Source organism: Petaurus breviceps, unplaced genomic scaffold (assembly GCF_028583685.1).
Source record: "Petaurus breviceps papuanus isolate PSGF00001 unplaced genomic scaffold, PetGlider_PUasm1.0 98, whole genome shotgun sequence".
Lineage (NCBI taxonomy): Eukaryota > Metazoa > Chordata > Mammalia > Diprotodontia > Petauridae > Petaurus > Petaurus breviceps.
This window is the reverse complement of record NW_027187460.1, coordinates 19072170-19086708: the sequence shown is the minus strand read 5'-3', so window position 1 is coordinate 19086708 and position 14539 is coordinate 19072170. Positions and strand designations below refer to the sequence as shown.

The following is a 14539-nucleotide window of genomic DNA, read 5'->3' as shown; positions in this document are numbered from 1 at the left end:
TTTTCTCTTAACTGTAACATTAGTTAATAAGGCTATAACCTAGTATTTCACCATTGCTCATTAAAACAAAGATCTCATGTAAACTGATGTAAATGATAATAAAAAATAGTCTTTAAAGGTTTTTTAAAAGAGAACGTTGTATAAAAGCAGTCTTTTTGTTGTTGCTTAGCTCCCCCTAGTGAAACATAGCTTTATCTGAGTGCATTTATATGTAATATAATTAATATTAGCATTCTTTTACAAACTTCGGTTTTTAGTATTAGTGAAATTTAGTGTTTAAATTCTTTAATTCATAATTAAAACTCCATTCTAGGCTTTTAGACCATACCACAATTTTTAAAATTCTTAAAAGAATGATGAAATAAGATCAGTGTTTCATTTTTGATGTCTAAAATAAATGAATAAATGAAAATCTCAAATTTTAGAGATTTTTATTTTTGTAATTTATTATTAAAAAAAAATTCTAGCTTAGTTTTTCCATCTTCTGATTCTAGCTCTGAAATCCACGATTTCATTCCTTAAAATGAAATCTTTTTGATATGGTCTAAATAGGGGAAACACCAGTCTAAAGTTCTTAGAATGGTTCCTTATAGGAGATGACTCCCAGGCAACTTACTTACTTTGATGAAAGCTTTCACAAATGGTAGTTTTAGTCCAGATGTTCCTCGTTTGAGCACTTTACAAATATTACCACAACCACCATGCAAGTTAGGAGCTATTATTATCCTCATTTTACAGATGAGGAAATTAAGGCAAACAGAGGTTAAGCAACTTGTCTAGTCACAGCTAATAAAGTATCTAAGGCCTAATTTGAACATGTGTTTTTGGTCCTTTTGTATTAATATTCAAAATTAATAAAAATTTTAAAAAAGAAAAAAGAAATGAAGACCCAGAGCCATGTCTTGAAATGAGAGACTCATAGTAGGTAGGTACTCCTCCTACCTACTAAGTAGCTCATGACTGAGGGCCCACTTTAAAGGGTACTTGTACTCCCTCAAAATTGAGGTACTACCTTTTTTCTTATTTGATGTAGCCACCTACTGCCACTTAAATTTTTAACCAGCATTATTAAGCAGATGTAGGTTTTGTTGTATTCCTTTGGCTGTCACCTAACAAACAACGCATTGCAATATGAAAGTAACCAAGTTTTCAGAAGTTATGATGAAAGATCACACACTTTTGCAAGTCTTGTACCAAATAGTAAAATGTGTCAGGTTACTAACAATGTGACACTTAACCCTGTTTGCCTCAGTTTCCTCATCTGTAAAATGTTCTGGAGAAGGAGATGGCTCTAGTGGTTGAAAATTTCATTTGGGGTCACAAAGAATTGGAAATAACTGAAATGATTGAACAGCAGCAACTCATATCATTTAGACCTTTTCACTGACCAAATCTCTGTAGACTTTTCAATTATTTATTTACAGCTAGTATCATATTTCAAGTACATTTTCTAGAGTTAAGATAATAAAAACATTTAAAACTTTGGTTTTCAAAACTAAAGAGTGTGTAATCTAATGCATATTCTTTGAAAGAGGAACTTTACTTTTTAGATTTTCATCCCCAGTATCTGACATATAATAGATACTAAATTTCTTGAAATTTTTGTTTTAAATTTGTGGAATATTAAAATTTAATCAGTGAATGCTCATTGATTATATGGCTAGTTTTTCCAGTTGTGTTTTCTCTTAACTGCTATTTAATATATTCAACCTAATGCTATAATTGTGAATCTAGTAACTGTGATACCTTTAGGTGAATTCATCATTATCTTGAAAATGAAGAATATAGAATTTATCATTATTCTTACTATGAGTTTTTGAGACAGATTCTGCATCTTATGTAGGTTCAGTTTTCCCAGACCTGAAACCACTGTTAATCAGCATGAATGCTTTTACCTGCTTTGTTTCTAACCTGAGCCAGTTAACCTCTCCTTATGCATTCTGGTGGTCTTCCACTGTGTACACCCAGTCACTTTATCCCCACTGTGTCTCAGAACTCTGAAGTTCAATATATACCCCACTACATCCAGCCTGAATTTTTATTGAGTATCTATACTAATATATATGTCACTTTTTTTTTTTTTTAAAGAATCCATATTTTTTCACCAACATTGGTACTTTGACTTTTGGCATGGAATACAACACCTGATGTAGCTATGTTTTAATAAATAGTCTAAGTCAATCTGTAAACATTTATTAAGCACTTTTTTTATGCTAGTCACTATGCTCAGTGCTGGGGATAGAAAGAAAATAAGTTGCTGTGGCTGAGGGAGTTCATCACTTAGTGGTCAAACTTCATTGATGCATATTTTACACTTACCCAGGTTGGTCTTTGGGGGACACACAGTTCTGTAGCTGACAACTTTAATTATTTGGTGTAAGACTTGCAAAAGTGTGTGATCTTTCATCATAACTTCTGAAAACTTGGTTTCTTCCATATTGCAATGCATAGTTACATATAGATAATTTCCTCAAGGTATTTTTAAAACTGTATTATTTCGTTATAGTATATATTTCCCTCTTACTTTTAAATTACACCTGAAGCTTTTTATAGTATATTGAATGTTTTGGAATGTGTTCTAAAACTTTGATTACATGAAGTTGTCTGTAACTTAATATATTTTATTATTTTATATAATATATTTTATATAAATAACATATAATATTATATATTTTATTAATAGTTATTTGCCACCATACTCCATGTAAAGCCAAGCATGAGCACCTCTCCAGAGGACTGCTGCTGTGAATAGCTTTAAGGTTGATCACATAGTATAGTGAACTCTCTATTCAGTAGTAAACTAAAGCAAAACATTCACAGAAACCAAAGTACAGCATTCATAGTTACATAACACAACTTATCACTGGAGTGGCCATATAGTTTTAAACAAAAGATATCATTCATTAAGTCCTTAACTCAGTCATCCTTAAGGAGCAATCCTTTTTAAGGGACACAAAGTACAAAGGTCAAAATTTTCACCCCTGGGTCACATTGTCTTAATCTCTCAGTCAAAAAGTCTAATTTCTTCTTGATTGGAGATTAGTTTCCAGTCATCTTAAACTCAATCATCTTTAAGGGTACAAAGTACAAAGTTCTCCCACCCCTAGGCCACAGTAAATCATGATCTTCTCAGTCAGCACTAAGTACCCAAGGAGATGTCTTTTCATTTTGACTCGAGGCTGGCTCCCAAATTGCATGGTTTCCCTTCCGAGGGTCCAACTCTTGCCAGAATCAACCCAACTGTCACCTGGATTCACAGGTAGGCAGCTCTCAGCTTCTTGTCTAGTTCCTCATCCAGTTCCTGTTCCATATTGAAACTCACAGTGTCCAGTCCACCTCAAGTCCTTTGAAGTTTCTGTTTCTGGGAAGGCAAAGCTTAACAGAGCCAAAGCAACATTCACACAAATTGCCGGCACGATCATCAATTCTCTTATCTGCCTGTGAAATCAACACAGACCCACAAACAAGGTCTGAGAACTCAACACAAATTGTCAGTCCCAGGACCTCTGAAAGCCTCTTTCAGGACTTCTGTAAACAGACAAGAAAATCCTCTTTCAGGGCTTCTAGTAAAGTCCCAGGGCTTCTGTATAAAGTATTACAAACACAAATCAACACAGACAGAACAGAGTGCTGGCCATGAGTGTTCCCTTCTCAGTTGTGCTCTCTCCCAGCTTGTGCTTCTACTTTTATATGGTCATTAGCTCCTCCCTGTTTCTCCCATCTCTAATGTCCTTCCTGTTCCTGTCTTTGGCAAGTCCCTCCCCCTGTGGGTTTCACAAGTTCTGTTTCTTAACAAAGACTTGATATAATCACCAGCAAGGCTCAACTGAAACAAGGTGCTAAGTACTTGTTTGCTTGCCATTACACTCCAAAAGCCTGTTTAATCTATGGTGTTTCTTGGAGTAATAGAATAATAACATTTCAGCAGAGGATTTTGGGAAGATGGAGTACTAGGTCAGAAAATTCCAAGCTCTCAAGATTTTTTTCCACAAATGAGATAAAACAGTGCCTCTGGGCAAACATAGAGCTATTAAACTAAATAAGAGAAGGGGTATGTATAACAAGGATCCTCCTGGGACAATCTGAGCAGATCTGAAGAAAAATCCTAGAAGGAGGTTTGGTTCCTGTGAGAAATAAATACCTCCAGGCTAGAGTCTTGTTGGGAGGATGCCTCATCTCCACCCACAAGAACTCTTTCCCTGGGGACAGTGAAGGGTGTTGGACATCTGAGCTGGGGAAGATCTAGGGAACCTCTGCTGACAAGGAACTCCAGACCCAGCTGTGATGTGGAGACACTGCTGGAGGTGAAAGGATCTAATACATGCCCAGTGAATGCAGACTTAGTGAGGTGGGGGAGCTGCTAGCTGTGGGCACTTACAGGAGACTGGACGTCTGGTTTTTGTGTTCAGGTTCAGACAGGAGAGCTAAAGGAGGATCTGAGGCCAGAGGCACCCCCGTCCTATACCCCATTACTAGACATGTTTACAAAAATTAAACAACTATAGGCAAAGGAGAAATAATGATTAGACATGATTATAAAAATTAAACAACTACAGGCAAAGGAGAAATAATCCGACCATAGAGAGTTACTATGGCAATAGAGAAGACTAGAGTTCATCTTCACAGAAAGATAGTAAAGCAAAGAAACCTTCTTCTGCCCCAAAGAGTAATGTCAAATGGTCACCTGTTCAAAAAGAATTCACGGAAGAACTTTTAAAAGACCTTAAAAATCAAATGAGAGAGATTGAGAAAAAACTTTAAAAAAATAAGAACAATCTAAGAAAAAGAAAATTATGAAAGTTAGAAAAAGGAGCCAGTTAGAAAAGGAGATCCAGAATCTTAAGGAAGAAAATGAGCCCATGAAAATCAGAATTGGCTAGGCAAAGCCAGTGAAGTTACAAGAAAGAGATCAAGAAATAAAACAAAATATAAACAATAAAAAATAGAAGAGTCTGTGAAACATCTCATAAGAAAAACAACTGATCTGGAGAACAGATCAAGAAGAGAAAACATAAAAATAACCAGCTACCTGGAAGCTATGATTAAAAAAAGAATCTTGATACAGTAATACAAGAAATAATTAAAGAAAATTGTTCTGAAGCATTAGAACAAGAGGCAAAAATACGAATAGAAAAAATCCATTGCTCATGACCTAAAAGAAATCATACGAGGAAAACCCACAGGAATGTTATAGTCAAATTCTGAAACCCCCGGCTCAAGGATAAAATATTATGAGCAACAAGACAAAATTTATTTCTGGTGGTGCTACAGTTAGAATCACACAAGACTTCTCAGTGACCATCACCAAAAGACCACAGGTCTTAGGACACTATATATCAAAGAGCAAAAGAACTAGGCTTTTGGCCAAAAATCTCATACCCAACTAAACTACGCACAATCCAGAATGAAAAAAAAACAAAAGGATGTTTAATGAATAGCCAGACTTTCAGAACTTTGTTGAAAAAAAAAATAACCTGAACTTAATAGAAGATTTGACATATAAGAACTATGTGTCTGTGTGTGTGTATGTGATACTAAGGTTCAAAGACTAATTACAAGGAACTCCATAAGGACAGACTATTTACTTTTTATGTATGTAAAATGTAAAGCATATGTCTAAGATTGTTATTGGTAATTAAGTATTTCATAAGAAAGATTGGGATAAATCTGAGCATGATATGCCTTCAAAAAGTAAAACCATTTAGGAACAGTTAAAAAGAATAAATATCTTATGTGAATGATGTGCAAGAGGAAGAACCATAATAGAGGAATTATATGGGGGATATGGGCTGGTAGTTCTGGAAACCTACTTTCATTGGGGATGGGTTTAAGAGGAAACAATACATATACATCTAAAAGACCATAAAAATCTAAATTTTGAATGAAGTAAAACGGTAAGGGAACAAGGAGGAGGGAGAAGATAGGGGAAGTTAAGGGAATAGGTTAAAGGGGTATATAGCAGGGTGTTTATATGAATGGGAAGTAGAGGATAAAAGGGGATCGTTGTGGGGGATAGATTAATAAGAGGGCAAGCTAGTGGGTAGAAGTAAAGTAGTGGAGTCAGAAGGGATAGGAAATAGATATGCACAAATATAAAAACAAAGATTAGGAGTAGGATCTCTTAGAGAGGAGGATTCTGGAAAGATGGCAGAGTAGGTCAGAAAATTCCAAGCTCTCAAGATCTTCCCCCACAAAAAAGTTAAAATAGCACCTTAGGGCGAACAAAGTGTGGGTGGAGATAAATAAGAACAGGGGCGTAACTGGGGTCCTCCTGGGACAATCTGAGAAAATAATAAGAAAAATCCCAGGGTGAGGTTTGGTCCCTGTGAAAGGTAAACAGCTCCAGGCTAGGTTCCATTTTAACTACAAGCAATAAGCCCTGGGGTTAGTTGGTTTGAGAGGCTGCCTTGATTCCAGCCACCACAGCTTTTATCCCAGGATAGTGAAGGGAGTTGGGCATTTGAGCCCAGGAAGATCAAGGAACTTCTGTTGACCAGGAACGCCAGACCTGGCTGTGCTGTGAAGAACAGCAGGGGCGAGAATGAAACGACCAGTCAGTGCAGAAGCAGTGGGGCAGAAAGCCCCTGACTGGGCACTTAAAGAGGCTGGAGGTTTGGCTTTGGTTTCAGGTTAGAGGGGAGAACTGAAGATGTGGGGCAAGAAGCACCATTTCCCATACCCCAGGGCTAGAGGTGACTACAACTGAGCTATCACCAAACACATACACACACACAAAAAAAAAAAGCACAGGAAGAGGAGAAAGAATCCAACTATAGAAACTTATTATGAGAATAGAGATGACCTGGGTTCATCTTCAGAGGAGGAAAGTAAAGAAATCCCCAAAGAGTAATGTCAAATGGTGTAGCAGCAAGCACCCCAAGCGAGTCCTCAGGGTTTGCTGCCAATACAGGTTCTTAGATCTGCATTGTTAAAGGAAAGCAACTCAAAAGGGGTTAACAAGCTTACTTTAATCAGTCAGACATATATCATTTACCTTGGTCAGGGGAAAAAGGTCAGTAGACCGAACTTCAAAGTATACAGGCAGAATTATCAAGACAGAGACAGATCAAGTAGACAGATTTCAAACTGTCCAACCATTACATCCATACCCAGTCAACATCTGGGTTTCAACATCTGGGTTTTTTCAAAGCCGGGGGACTCTCAACAAGGGCTTCCCACAATTCAGATCAAATCACAGAACACTTCTCAAAGTGAGTCCCCAAAAGAAAGCTACACATCAGGGCTTATATAGCCTTCTCCTGGCTCAGAGAATGTAACAACCTTATTGACCCACTGGCCAATCAAAAAGTATCTACTGAAAAACAAGCCTCCCTCCCCAGGCTTCTGGTGTACTTTAGCCTAGGGGCAGGGAAGATCTTCCAAATTTGCATTCCCATTACAAATGGTCACTTGCCCAAAAAGAATTTATAAAAGACCTTTAAAAAGACTTTTAAAAATCAAAAGACAGAAGTTGAAGAAAAACTAAAGAAGAAAATAAGAATAATACAAGAAAAACAAGAAGGGTATGAAAGAAAAGTCAACCAACTAGAAAAAGAGATCCAGAATCTTAAGGAAGAAAGTGACACCTTGAAAATTAGTATTGGGCAAAGTGAAGCCAGTGAAATTATAAGAGATCAAGAAATATTTAAACAAAATATGAATAATGAAAAAATAGAAGAGAGAGTAAAATATATCTTATAAGAAAAATGACAGATTTGGAGAATAGATCAACAAGAGAAAATATAAAAATAATTGGACTAACTGAAAGTTATGATCAAAAAAAGAATCTTGATACAATAATACATGAAATAATTAAATAAAATTGTCCTGAAGCATTAGAGCAAGGGGGAAAGTAGAAATAGAAAAAAATATCCATTGATCACAACTTAAAAGATATCCTATGAGGAAAACTCAGAGGAGTATCAGTCAAATTCTGAAATCCCCAGCTCAAGGAAAAACTATTAAAAGCATGAAGATAAAAACAATATAAATATGATGGTTGCACAATTAGAATTACACAAGACCTAGCAGCAGAAACATTAAATTAAAGGAGTACAGGTCTTGGAACACAGCATATTGAAGAGCAAAAGAACTGGGGCTCTGGCCAGAAATATGCCCTACAACGACAACTATCATCTTGAACAACAAAAACAAATGGGCATTTGATAAACTCTCAGATTTTCAAGACTTTGATAAAAAAAAATCCTGAACTTCATAGACAGTGCCAATATAAATAAAAGGTACATAGTAAAGACTTATTATTAGTGATCCATAAGGACAGACTGTTTACTTTTTACATATGTAAAATGTAAAATTTATGTCTAAGATTCTTATTAATAATTGGGTAGTTCATAAGAAAGATTAGGGAAAGCATGGGCATGATATGAATTTAAAAAGTAAAACCATTTAGGAACAGCTATAAAGAGTAATTTTATACAAATGAGGTGCCAGAGGGAGATTTGATACATAGGAATTAGATGAGGGAGGAAAGCTGTTCTGGTAACCTAATTTTATTGGGAGTGGGTGTAAGAGGGAACAATACATATATATTTAAAAGAGTATAGAAGTCTTAATTTAGAAGAAAAAATGATAGGGACATAGAAAGGGGGGAGAGGACAAGAGAGGGATCTTTACAGGAGGGGGAGAGAATAGGTAAATAGGAGTATAGAAGGGTATTTAGATTTATGGGAATGGGAGGATGGGGGAAGGATCCTTGGGGAGAGGGTAGGTGAATCATACTGTGTTTCCCTGATAATAAGACCTATCCCGAAAATAAGCCCTCCCCTTACTGTGTAAGATTCCTCTAAAATAAGCCCTATTGAGATTGCTACTGTAGTGAAGGTGATCCCCTGCGCTACACGCTACATTATGGTACCCTCTGTATGCACCGTTCTCTCCCCCCCTCCCCCCGGTGAAATGCATGCCGCGCTCTGAGCTGCATCCAATCAGAGCTGCAGCAGTGAGCATGTCATCCTGTTCTTTATTGAATTCATTATTGAATAAAGGTACATTTTTTTGTTCACATTTACCTATTTATTAAAATTGCTGTCAATGTTCATTAAAATAAGCCCTCTGGTGTTTTTCTGTCCAAAAAAATTAATGACAGTGTCTTATTATCGGGGAAACACGGTAGGAGGACAAGGTAGTGGGCAAAAATAGAGGCAGGAGGGATAGGAAACAAGAGATGTGCATATACATAAAAACAAAGATCAGGAGTAAAATAGATTTGCAAAAGTATATATCTATATATGTATGTGTATCTGTATATGTGTATGTATATATCTATAGCTATGGAGAACTATATCTAAATTTTATTGTAGCTTTTGGGCGGGGAGAGTATGTATATATTTGTAGCAATAGAGAAACATATCTAAACTTTATTGTGGCCTTCTAGGGGGTATTGGAGGGAGGGGAAAAGAACAAAGTAAAGTACATAGCAGAGAACAAGAAAACTCAAGGAAGCAAAGAAAAAGATGGACAGTTCTCAACATAATATGAATTTATCATATGTGCTTTCTTGAAATGAAAATTTCTTGTTATATATTTTGAGGCCTCTCACGTTCTGCTATGCACATGACATGCTTTTATTTCTTTCTAACTTTGTAGTTAAGTTCCAATATTTAAGTTTATGATAAGTTTTTGTTTCTTTTTTCTATTCTCTATTTGTATTCTGGCATTTGAGTCTAAAATAAAATTCTGGGAAAAAAATCTCTTAGAAAAAGCATGTTTATATTTCTATGGATGTATGTACATAGCAATATCTGTATATAAATATATCCATACTTAATTGTAGCCTAGGGTGGGAGGAAGGGGGGGGGCAAAGTAAAAAGTGCATAGCAGAGAACAAAAGAAAACCTTCAAGGAAGCAAAGAAAATATGGACAGTTTTCAATTTAACATGTAGTATTTAATATATAGTATGACTTTCTTGAAATGGAAATTTATTCCTATATATTTTGAATACTCTTGTGTTCTGCTATATACGTGAGATTTTTTTTTCTTATTTTAATATTTGTTTATATTTCTTTTTCTTTTATTTTGTATTTAAGTTTTAGTGTTCAAGTCTAAAATAAAAAGAAGTTAATAATATCTCAGAGGTGGAATGGAGAACTATGATCTACCTCTTAACAATGAACCTTGTAGGCGGCATGTTTTAAGCCCATTTTTAATTTTTAATGGGCTTAGCTTGCTCTACTGGTACTGGCTTTGCTGATAGCCCCCTGGTGATAGAAATTACTTTATTTTCTCATTAGACTTAAGAATCTACTGTGAATTGTGGGGTTTTCCTAGAGAAGGCAAGTGGAACCTAAATGGTCTGTCTCTTTCATCTCAGCTAGAAATTGATATGCTGAATTTTAGGTGCTGATAGGACTTTAAGAAAATTTCTTTAGGCAATTGGAAATGTGGATGTGAAACTTCAGAAGTGTTAGAGGTTGAGCTGGAAAGAGTTTTTAAGGTTATCCTTGTAGAAGTGATTGCTAAACTTGAGAAGTGAATGTTGTTAAGGACAGAGGGGACTAAGGTTGAGGGCAGAGACTACAGTTAGAGACTGGGAAGAGGTAGAAGGTTAAATCTCTACCTCTTAGAAGATCCAAGAGAATGCAATATTGTGGAAGCCCAGAAAGCAATCTAGAAAGAAGGGATAATGATCAAATACATTAAATGTTGCAAGGCGGTCAAGGAAGATGATGACTGAGTAAAGATCATTGACTTTATCAATTAGTAGGTCATTGGTTACTTTTGAGAGAACATTTTGGGTAGAATTCTGGGTATAGTTATCCTATGTACTGTTTGTTTTTGAGATTTTAGATTCCAAGAAATAGAAAATTTTGGGGGACAGATTATAATACTTTATGAGAGAGTTGAAGGAAGTCTTAGGGGAATCTGGACATAGTGAAGATCTAATCACAACTTTTCATATTTCCCTCAACAACCAGAAAACATGTTCTTTTTAATTAGACATCTAAAGACTCTAGATGACTTAGTATTCCTGGTCTAGTCATTATTAATTTAGACCCTTTCTACTGTTTGTAATTTATTTTGCTTTCCTTTCATTGGAAAATTTTATGCACGCGAACTTATAGTCATATATGCACATGCTAAGTATTTCTATTTTTTTAAAATTGACATTAGGATTTTAAAAAAAGACTTTATCAAATCTGTTATAAATATATAATAATTCTTTATGAAACCACTATTTGCTGTTTTAGCCAGGGCTTCTTAAATTTTTTCTACTTGTAGCCCACAATTTAAGAATCACTATGATTTAGACCTTGATGGAAAGTGATGTTTACTTTTTGTTGACTTTCAGGTATAATTATTGTTTTCTATATTTGTTGTCTCCTAGCTAAGCTAAAAAACCTGCCTAATTTTTCTTTCTCTGGCTTAAAAAGACTTAAAAATCCTTTTTTATTTCCTTTTCCTAGAATCCGCATAGCTGGGATCCGAGGAATTCAGGGAGTAGTTCGCAAAACAGTTAATGATGAGTTGCGGGCAACTATATGGGAACCACAGCATATGGACAAAATTGTTCCATCTCTGTTGTTTAACATGCAAAAGACAGAGGATGTTGACAGGTATTGTATATATTTTCTTAAGATTGACATTGTTATGTAAAGTATAAAATTTTAATTGGAATCTGAGTAATCACTCATGTGGTAAATTCTGGGGATGGGAGGTTTAAAGTTCTTTTGTTAGAAAAATTTTTTGTGTATTTATAAACATTTATTTTCTCTCTCACTCCTCCACCTAAGGCAAAAACAAAAACAAAAATCCTGTTTAACCAATATACATCATCAAGGAAAACAAATTCCCGAGTTCATGTCCAAATATGTGTGTCTCATTCTGCATATTTAGTCCATTTTCTCTTCATCAGGTGATGGGTATTCATCATTAGACCTCTTGAATTACCATGTTTGATTATTATCTTGATCAGAGTTCTTAAGTCTTTCACAGTTGTTCATTGTTATAGTGTTGCTACTAATTGTTTTTGTTTTGCTTACTTTGTTCTACATCAGTTCATATGAGTCTTCCCAGGTTTCTCTGAAATCATTTAGTTCATTATTTCTTATGGCACTATAATATTATTGCAATCATTTAACATGCTTTGCTTTGCCATTTTTTATTTGATATCTTCTTAGTTTCTATTTCTTTGCTGCCCAAAAAAAGAGCTACAAATATTTTTGTACAAATGAGTTATTTTCCTCTTTCTTTGACCTCGTTGGGCTATCATCCTAGTAAAATGAAAGACTTTGTAAATCTGAGTGTTTTTAAAAACCTTTTTACTCTATGGGGGGAAAAGCACAGTTTAATAATTACATAATGCTTAAATTGAGCTTGTAGATTCTTATCCATATATTTAATGTTCTATTTCTAATTCACTATTTGAAACTTGCTTAAATAATGTGATATTAAGCTTTTCTCAGAACCAGGAAATTTGATTCTGTTTGACTAATAATACTAACAAGTTAGATATATTGGTAAAGAACCAAACTGAATTCTTAGTTCTTATGAGAGCTTCATAATGCTTATTATTCTTAAGGAGGTGTATATGGAAATCAGTAAGAATTAGTGTTCTAAATTATATGATTTTTAAAAACTACTATGTAAATAAGAACTGGTAGCAAAGTTTTATTTTATACTCACACATATGTTATTATAGCTTCAGATAAAAATGATTCAACAGATTTTTCTTTTAATTCATTTCTGTTACCTTATTAAAGCCAAAAGTTTGTACTTCATTGTACCTTGCATGAACCATGTTTATAATTTATGCATATTACTTATGCAATGCTTAAATTTTTACCTGTAGTTCATTTTCAGGGTTAATAATGATCAGTGATTCTGATTCTTTTACCATCCTTCAATATCACCTAAAATGGTGCTGAAAAAAATACTCGGTGCTAAATAAACACCTGAGAATTGAAAAGACAATTAATTGCCAATCATTAGGACCTTGCTTAGTTCAAATAATAATAACAGCTAAAATGCATATACTTATAGTTACAAAGGGATTTATTTATATTCAGTATCTCGTGATTCTTACAACCTTATAATGGAGATGTAGTGGAAACATTTCCATTTCACAAATGAGAAAACTAGTTCCTTCAGGTAAAGGAATTTGTTTGGGGTATTAGAGGTAGTAAGTGGTAGAAGTGCCTACTAAATCTGTTATAGTTTGAACTGAGATTCTATGTTCAAAGTCCTTTTTAGTGAATTTTGGCCTTTTTAAACATAAGTCAAACTCATCTGATGTCTGTTTTCCCCCAACTTTTAGCTTTATGTTTGCATATTTTCTTTTCATATATCCTAGTTTTGATAAATAGCAAGTTCCACCCCTTTCTTCTTCCTTTGTTACACTAATGTATTCCTTTCCCCCAACCTTCTTTTTTTTAAAAAACTTTAGTTTCTTCTATACTGTAGGACAGAGGTATCAATAATATGTAGCCAACCATATTACAGTGTAATTGGAAAATATTTAACAAAGTAAATAAAAATACAGTACAACATAGGTACTGTTAATTTGTGGTGTTCTAAATTATATGGGCTAGCAGAGATCTGTTTCTGTTTTTGTTTGATACCATTGCTGGAACATTACAACTAAGTGGTATTAGGAAGATCCAAGTTCAAATCCTACCTCAGACATCCAGCTCTGTGAGCTTAGACGAGTCACTTTAACTGCCTAAGTTTTCTTATCTCTAAAATGGAGATAATAATAGCACCTACCCCCCAAGGTTGTAGTGAGAGTATAATGAGATATTTTTAAAGTACCATGTAATCCTTAAAGTGCTATCTCATATTATAATTAATATTACCTGTTATCTTATAGCTCCTTCCAGGTGCTCAAATAAATTTTCCTTTATAAGTTACTCTTGACTTTTTTTTAAAATATTTCAGAATTCCTGCCCAGATTTGGACTTTTTATTGGAAATGCTTGAGAGCCCTCTATTCTAATAAAAATCTTTTTTTTTTCCCTCTTTCAGGTTAAGTTATAAGCCTGTATTGTAGGCCTATATTTTTTTCCCTCTTGGAATGATGTATTTCAGTAACTCTTCCTGTATATAGAAGCTGCCAGGTCTTTTGTGACCCTCACCATGGTATCTTAGCATTTGTGCTTCTTCTTGTTATTGAAGTCATGCTGATTTTTTGGGTTCACTTTCGGAACTGTTAGGTAACCGCTAACCATCTTTTTCATTTTTTTTTTTTTTTAATTTTTGGAATAATCAAAGTCAAGGTCATTGATCAATATTTTGCAAGCTCTGTATTCTTCCTTATCACCACTGGAATTTTTTTTCCCATTTCTAATCCTGTAGTACTTTCTCTGTCCTTTTAAAGATCACTTATGGTGACTCAGCAATCATGTTTACCAGTTCTTTTTATACCCTGAGGTACAGTTCATCTAATCTGTATGATTTGACTTCATCAAGGTATGCTAAGAGTTTACTTACTTTCACTTGACTTGTCTTGGGTATCAACTCCCACTTAGCCATTTTTTCTGTCCTTTGTAGTCAGCATTTCTTACTCTTTGAACAAGACAACAG

General features: G+C 34.7%; 1 protein-coding gene across 3 annotated transcripts in view; it reads left to right on the top strand.

Moving 5' to 3' along the window:
* The window catches only part of EFR3A (EFR3 homolog A), a 168384-nt gene that overhangs the window by 62789 nt on the left and 91056 nt on the right, over positions 1 to 14539 (top strand). For all 3 annotated transcript variants that reach the window (XM_069081054.1, XM_069081052.1, XM_069081053.1), the window contains one exon: positions 11426 to 11575. In XM_069081054.1, the coding sequence (XP_068937155.1) occupies positions 11426 to 11575 (150 nt within the window). The remainder of the gene's footprint in view (positions 1 to 11425; positions 11576 to 14539) is intronic.